The sequence below is a fragment of the Gloeophyllum trabeum genome (assembly GCF_000344685.1).
Source record: "Gloeophyllum trabeum ATCC 11539 unplaced genomic scaffold GLOTRscaffold_00045, whole genome shotgun sequence".
Taxonomy (NCBI): domain Eukaryota; kingdom Fungi; phylum Basidiomycota; class Agaricomycetes; order Gloeophyllales; family Gloeophyllaceae; genus Gloeophyllum; species Gloeophyllum trabeum.
Genome location: NW_006920454.1, coordinates 2085 through 9724, shown reverse-complemented (window position 1 = coordinate 9724; position 7640 = coordinate 2085). Strand labels below are relative to the sequence as shown.

Genomic DNA, 7640 nt, shown 5'->3' with positions numbered 1-7640 from the left:
TTCATCAGCAAAACGGCGGATATCGCTAAGTCGATATAAGTACAAATTAAGGCCTACAATGGGTAATACAGGAATCCTTGATCCATGGGGGCCCCCTTTCGGGATTAAGCACCGCTACCTTAGTACAGACTTAAGTTGCGTCAGACCTCAGCGTGCAATCTATCAAGTGCATCAAGTCATGCCCGCATAAGGCCTCAGACCGGCTAAGGGCTAAGTTACGGAGCATTTTACACCCAAGTTGAGACTAAGGGTATAATATTGATAGCAGGCCTCGTGCTGACTTGAAGGACTCAGACCAGGTAAGGGCCTAAGAGTACCATATGATCCATTACTCATTAACAAGAGTTGTATCCTAAAGTAAACTAGAGACCTGCTCAACAAACAGCGAGAAACAGCAGACACATAGGGAAGGCTGGGCATATGGGCATAGCGGAGAGAGCAACAGAGAAGATCCCAAGGTGCATTACGAGGACGAGAAAACGTACGAGAATGAGAAAGCAAACGAGAAAGCAGAAAACATAATGAACAGTCAGAGTGATATGCCGAATGCTTACCAGTAGCGTAGGACTAGATATATCTTCAAGTCAGTGGCCGCGGCGAAGCGGGCGTGCAACAATCCCTGCTCGGCTCTGGACAGTGGTCGATTCTGTGGCGATGACGGGCTTGCGAACTACGTCTTCAATTTGGCTGGCCTTCTCGATGATATAGGCCCATGCTGAACTATCCAGTGTCTCGATTGACACACGCCATGCTTTCGTCGCCTCACCCCACGCGGTACCATTGAAAGAGGGCAACTTAGCCTCCGACTTCGTGCCCGAGAGATAGTTCTCTCCCCATAGACGTAGTGCACGTTCAACCTGTTGTACAAATTAGAAGCTATTGCACAGATGAATATGCCAACTCACAGCTGCCGTGGCGAGCGCCAAGGCATTAGAAGGGTAACGGGACACCGACGGTGCGAGTGCCGGAATAGTAGTATGACCCACGACGAACGCGTAGTGTGCCTTGAGCGCATGCAAGATCGGGTCTGAAGCAAACGTACCCGACCAATCCTTTAACCGGGAAGATCAGACTCAGTCCGCTTTCGAAGCGACAGACGCACCTCAGGATCATTCGAGGCACAGTCAGCATACAGGAATGGCCAGACATTCTCCTGGGTCAGATGCTTAGCAGTTTCACGACGCGTGGTTGCATCACGCAGAGTATCATTGTTCTCCTCTATCAGCGTGATGAACTTGAGAGCAGCATTACCGATACTGCTGCGCCATTCACAGAGTCGTTGAGAAATCTGACAGAGTGTTAGTCAGGCTCGATTGCGAGAGTCATTCACGTACCAGACGAGAGACATTGCACTGTGAACCAACCGAAAATGTATAATGAATATCCGGGAAGACGTGAGACCATACAGCCTGAATGATTTTGATGTACTCGGGTGTGGCAGCACTCCAGGGATCGGCCGATGACATGGCTAGATACTTAACGACGGTCGGAATGAAGACATGTCGGAATTGATTTCTCGTCACGCCAGCCGGTAAGTGATCATAGCTCGGCGCAGGCAAGCGACCCTTGCCACGGGTGCGGTTCCGCCGGCTTTCGCGAGCAACAGACTGTTCTTCGGACCCGTCGTCAGCCAATTCATCGTCGATGGGATCATCCTCAGCTTCATATCCAGTTGTAGTGGGCGCAACGGAAGCCTGGCGAGAACCAGGCGGGCATCGTGGGACAGAGCGCTGTCGCGACTGGCTGCAGGCTCGCGGCGCAGGCATAGAAGGTTGTCGGGAGCCTGATCGCGATCCTGGTGGCTTGCTGGGGATAGAATACCATTGCGGCACCGGAGGGGAAACCTGCGGTGTCTCGCAGAGCTCATGCGAAACGGGGAAACCCGGAGCAGTAAGAGGTACAGCCAGCGGAGAGAATACAGCTGTCTGTGGATAGGCCGCAATCATCCGAGCAGCTGCTCCGCCTTGGGCCCGCGGTCCACCATGCTCCTTCTGCCTGCAGCTGTCAGACCCCTCAGAGTTGACGCGGACGTTTCGGGCCGCCTCATCGTGTGGACCTGGTGGAAAGCTTTGGTAGTCGTAGTCGTAGTCACAGCCATTGTCGTAGGGTGTGGAATAGCGAACCCCGGGGGAGGGGTCATACTCGCCATGAGGGCTGTAGGGAGTGTCATCGCTATAGTCAGGGCCCTGCGGAGCGCTATAGATGGGTTGCCTCGCAGGCTCAGCATTGATCGCAGGAGCACGCGGCGCGGCATTGTCCCATCCGTGCTCATACGTCGGAATCCTGGCGTTGAGTGTCTCTTGCTCATTAGGTTTTCGGCGGCAAGGTTGGTTGTTTCCGTCACGATTTGCCTCGCTACGATGCTCTTTCCTTCCGTCTTGCATTCCACAAGGTGCAGAGTGATTGTCATTGGCGCCGGAGACACTTTCGAGAGGCCGATGGGAAATGCGAACAGACACCATTGACTATAGGCAGTAAGCTTCGAACTACGTAGCAGTTTAGTGACTTACCGAAGAGGTGACTCGCCTACGTCCTTTCACCGGGCTCGACTTCGCTGCTTCTTCCTCATCTCCATCATCATCGTCCTCTGGAAACCCACTTTCCTTGACTGGTGATGTAACCTTGCTCCTCCTCCCGTTCGAGGAAACGGCAGTGCCCGTCAACGCCCGTGACTGAGAAAAGTCTGCAGACGGCCGCCGTTGAGAGGAGGATGCACCTGCCATCATGATAAGATCGATTCGCGGGGGTGGCGGGGACGGAGACGCAGGGGCAGAAGTGCGAAGTGAGGCTTGCTGACCTGCAGTTGGAACATTTTTCGAGGATGCTGACTTGGTTTTAGGATGCGATACAGTGTTTGGTACGGTACGCGGATGCTTCGCACGCTCTAAACACTGAGATGTCCAGTTTGCCTTTAGTCTGTGGTCGCGTGAGTGAGAAACGCCTGCGTGAAGACCCACACAGCACACTGGCACGCACCCGGCTTTGACTGGAACCGAAATCTGCGATGCAGACTTCTTCCCCCTCTGCTTTCGAGAATGATCCCCAGTAGGGTTACTGTCAAGATGCTCCTCTTCCTCGGAAATGGGATGCAGCTTGTGATGACCTTGGCCAGCAGTTGCACGTCCAGCACCTTCCCGTGATTGGTTGCTGATCTTCCGTGTTCTGCTCTTTACGGGCGGATTTTCGGAGGCTGCATCAGAGTTGGAAGGAGGATCCATCTGGAGATTACTCTCAGGCAGGTAAGACTCGCTGCTGTACCCGAAGAGCTCGCCATCCTGCAGGGTGTTCTCCTTATCAGTCTCGTCCTCTACATGTACTTTTGCACCTTTCTGAGCCTGAGCTGGAGTGCGTCTTCGTTTTGCAGGCTCTGCTTCGGAATCCGACATTGGAGTAGCAGGGGGACGTTTGCGCTTGAGCTGATGATTGTTATGACCAGCCACAAGTGCATCCTCCGATAAGCCAATGGGCCGGTCCGTATCACCCGTTTCTGCAGACTGCACGCTTCGGCCCACATCAGGCTTCTTTTTCTTGCGAGACCGTGGATGCACATTGAAGTCTTTCTGGAGGGGCTGATTGGCAACCCCAGAGCTCCCAGAGCGCTGTCTAGTCTGTGGAGCCATAGTTAACTGAAGAGACAATGGCAATGGTAGGATCCTGGAATGAGAGTGAACCGGAGGACGAGACTTGAAATTTCGCCACGTATAAAGTCGGAAATCCGAAAATGGTAAGGAATGGCACTGCCACTCTTGCACCGCATATCACTTGGCAGTCTACCGTCCTCTGCAAGCCTCATGTTATCCCAATGATGCAGCGACCACCATCCCCCATAATTGCTGGTGCTCGAAGGAACCGTAGCCTTCATGCCAGAAATATTCCATGTCCAATTCCAGGCTGTAGGCAGAAGTTCCGGTCAACATCAGGTGTCACACAGCACATCCAGCACAAGCACAGGGACTATGGCCAATCCAGAGAGATCCATAGCTCATCCTCTGAGGCCAGCACTCCCAGTGCTATGCCTCAGTCCAGTAATGATGGCATTCCAGAGATCAGACAATCAGGTGGCTGGGAGGATAGCTTCCAGTTTATTCCCGATCCAGATGGATTGGAATCAGAGGATGAAGGCATGCCCATAAGTAGAGAGTCTCAGGAAGATTCAGGTGCGTGGCAATGCCCATGATACTCTATGCCATCATTTATGCTCTCTCTTCAAAGGCTCAGACTCTGGATCAGAGAGTGATGCTGAGGAGATCACTATTCAGCCTGATGCCACACCAGTCCCGGAGCTGCCAGGATCTCGCTTTGCTCATGGGCATCTTGATGGTATGTATTTTAGCTAGATAATACCTGCAGATTCCTGGTACTCTGTATTCTGTGTTGCATTACTGATGAAACCATTTGATAGGCCGTCCTTGTGACCAGTCTGGAGCTTTTCTAGAACCAGGGAGTCCACCAGTCAACCGCAAAACCAGAGGATCTAGTGATTATACACCATTTCAGAGTGCAATTGAATTTGAGACTGCTGATTTCTTGTTCCGCCGCAACCAGATGCCACAAGACCAAATTGATGACCTCATGAAATTGTGGGGAGCAACATTACGCAAACATCATGATCTTCCTCCCTTCATCAATCATGTAGACATGTTGAAGAAAATCGACTCATCTGTCCTTGGAGATGTTGCTTGGAACTCTTTTGATGTCCAATATCGAGGCGAGAGACCAACCCAGAATATCCCAGAGTGGATGGACTCCAACTATACAGTGTTCTATCGAGACCCCCATGAAGTCGTGAGACGGCTTCTGGATAATCCAGGCTTTGCAGGGGAGTTTGATTATGCTGCGTATCAAGAGTTCGATCAGGACCAGGGACGCAGGTATAAAGACTTTATGTCTGGCGAGTGGGCATGGAAGCAGTGTGTGAGTGGTTGAGTCATATTTGTTGCTTGGCAGGTCACTAGATTCATGAGAATGCAGGATACCATTGCTCAAGACTGTGATGCTGATGGAGCTACCTTTGTCCCTATCATCCTGGGCAGTGACAAGACCACAGTTTCTGTTGCCACTGGCCAAAATGAATATTACCCACTCTATATGTCAATTGGAAATATCCACAATAATGTACGCCGGGCTCATCGTGATGGTGTGGTGTTGATTGGGTTTCTTGCTATTGCCAAAAGTATAGTTTTCAAGTTAAATCTGTGCCTGCACTATGACTGACCTGGATAAAGCGGATAGGCAGTATGCAAATGACAATAAGTTCCGCAAATTCCGGCGACAACTATTTCATTCATCTCTTTCCACCATTCTTCAACCACTATGCAATGGCATGACAGTGCCAGAGATAATGCGGTATCCTGATGGCAACTTCCGGCGTACCATTTTTGGGCTCGGACCTTACATTGCTGATTATCCAGAGCAAGCATTGCTGGCATGCATTGTGAATAACTGGTGCCCCAAGTACAGTGTTTCAATCTTCTGCCATCAGAGCTTCCCTGATTTATTGATTACAGGTGCACTGCTCATCCCAGTGATCTTGATACTCCAGCCTCACCACGTTCACGGGAACAGTCTGATGATATTGCAGAGAATTACGAGCTTGGTGATGCCTGGGAAATCTATGGACTTGTTGCCGACATTGTTGTAAGTCTGATCTGCCGATGCTGGCATCATCCACTATTCAACATTTATTGCAGCCATTTACCAATGACTTTCCCCGTGCGGACATTCATGAGCTTCTTGCACCTGATATCCTGCATCAAATCATCAAAGGATCATTCAAAGACCATCTGGTGACATGGGTAGAGGCATATCTAGTGAAGGCACATGGCCAGGCAAAGGCAAACACAATCCTTGCTGATATAGACCGTCGGTGAGTGATCTGATCTGATTCATGAATGCTACAATCAATAAAATGAGGTAATTTCTGCAGTATTTCAGCAGTACCCCCTTTTCCAGGTTTACGCCGGTTTCCCCAAGGTCGCGGATTTAAGCAATGGACTGGTGATGACTCTAAAGCACTCATGAAAGTAAGGGTAGGAACATCCATGCTACTGTTTGACTGATTATTCTATGCTGACAGGTTTATCTCCCTGCAATTGCTGGACATGTCCCTGAGAAAATGGTCAAAGCAATCAGTGCCTTCCTGGACTTTTGCTATCTATGCAGGAGGAATGTGCATAATGAGAAGACATTGCAAGAACTTGAAGATGCACTATGTCGATTCCATGAATATCGAGTCATCTTTCAGGAACTGGGAGTTCGTGAAGGCTTTTCACTTCCTCGACAGCATGCACTCTCACATTACAAGTCACTCATCTGCTTATTTGGGGCCCCAAATGGTTTATGTTCATCAATCACAGAGTCCAAGCATATCAAAGCTGTGAAAGAGCCTTGGCGACGGTCCAACCATTTTGAAGCTATCATGCAAATGATGGTGACCAACCAAAGGCTAGACAAGCTTTCAGCCATGCGAGTAAACTTCATAGCACGTGGAATGTTAGCAGATTCACCTCCTGGTCAGTAAATCAATAATTATCCTGAGCATTACTCACATCTGTGTCAAGGCACTGATCTACATAAACACCCTCAAGCACTATTGAACCCCTCTAGAGATGCCAATAATGATGATGATGATGGTGAAGTCGATGGGCCCAGTGTCCTAGCATATGTTAATCTTGCTCGCAAGCCAGGTAAGCTGGATGTAAAAATATTTTTTCCTTGTAATCATGATTGCTCCTATTAGCCCGTGGTTATCCCCACAAACTAGGAGATCTTGGGAAGCATATTCAGTACCGGCAACTGCCAAAACTGGTGTTAAATTTCCTCAATGATGTGATGAATTTACGCACCTCAGGCAGTCCAGTAACACTGGNTGACTTGGAAGGCATTCAATCTCTTTCCACCTTCCATTCAGCTGTTTCGGTCTATTATGCCCCAAGTGATCCATGCGGTGCTGGTGGTATGCACAAGGAACGTATTCGAGCTTCACCAAGTTGGAGAAAAGGCCATCCGCGGTATGATTGTGCATTTGTACAGTCTGATACAGGCCTTGAAGGTTTTGCTGGACTTCAAGCTGTCCGTATTCGTCTCTTATTCTCCTTCAAGTTTAGGGGAGTCACATATCCTTGTGCTCTGGTGAACTGGTTTTCTCTGGTCATGGATTTCCCCGATCCAGAGACAGGAATGTGGATTGTGACACCTGTTCTGGATAACCGGAGGCGACCTATTGTATCCGTCATACATCTTAACTGTGTTGTCCGGGGGGCACATCTGATTGGAGTCGCAGGAAAGAAGAACCTGCCTATTGGTTTTCACTTCTCAGATTCTCTTGATGCCTTCCAGTCATTTTATGTGAACAAATATGCTGACCATCATGCTTTTGAGATAGCATATTGATTTAGTTAAGTAATATAGAACACTACCTTACTATACTTCATAGAGTTCCCATTCAAATCTGATGATCCTATATACAGTCAGACTGATATTTGATGACCTCAGGTCCATTCAAGTACCTCACCACTGCCACATTTGGTGCCTTTCATGCAACCAGTGGGAGGGTGTTTTGAACCTGAAAGACAATCCTAGTAAAGACTATTGAAATATGGATATTAGGGTCATTAGTAGTAGATCCCATGCAGCCGGAG

General features: G+C 49.3%; 2 protein-coding genes across 2 annotated transcripts; one reads left to right on the top strand and one right to left on the bottom strand.

Annotated features, from left to right (window-relative positions):
* Positions 1 to 283: 283 nt before the first annotated feature.
* GLOTRDRAFT_112753 (uncharacterized protein) lies at positions 284 to 1876 on the bottom strand. Its single transcript, XM_007873195.1, has 4 exons — positions 1335 to 1876; positions 1103 to 1288; positions 906 to 1052; positions 284 to 857 (listed from the first exon to the last, which is right to left on the bottom strand). Exons 1-4 carry the CDS (start codon positions 1764 to 1766, stop codon positions 585 to 587), a joined length of 1038 nt encoding a protein of 345 aa, XP_007871386.1. The 5' UTR covers positions 1767 to 1876; the 3' UTR covers positions 284 to 584.
* Positions 1877 to 3805: 1929 nt separating this feature from the next.
* Positions 3806 to 7392, top strand: GLOTRDRAFT_108702 (uncharacterized protein; the record flags this gene model as incomplete). Its single annotated transcript, XM_007873194.1, has 10 exons — positions 3806 to 4157; positions 4403 to 4914; positions 4972 to 5173; positions 5226 to 5454; positions 5508 to 5637; positions 5691 to 5866; positions 5927 to 6023; positions 6077 to 6512; positions 6609 to 6686; positions 6740 to 7392. 10 exons carry the CDS (start codon positions 3806 to 3808, stop codon positions 7390 to 7392), a joined length of 2865 nt encoding a protein of 954 aa, XP_007871385.1.
* Between the last annotated feature and the right edge of the window lie 248 nt (positions 7393 to 7640).

Coding starts and splice junctions, on each gene's coding strand:
- GLOTRDRAFT_112753 (XM_007873195.1), bottom strand. CDS start 1,766: ATGCCTGCGCCGCGAGCCTGCAGCCAGTCGCGACAGCGCTCTGTCCCA. Junction 1,289..1,334: donor AGTGCAATGTCTCTCGTCTG/GTACGTGAATGA, acceptor ACACTCTGTCAG/ATTTCTCAACGACTCTGTGA. Junction 858..905: donor TGGCGCTCGCCACGGCAGCT/GTGAGTTGGCAT, acceptor TTTGTACAACAG/GTTGAACGTGCACTACGTCT.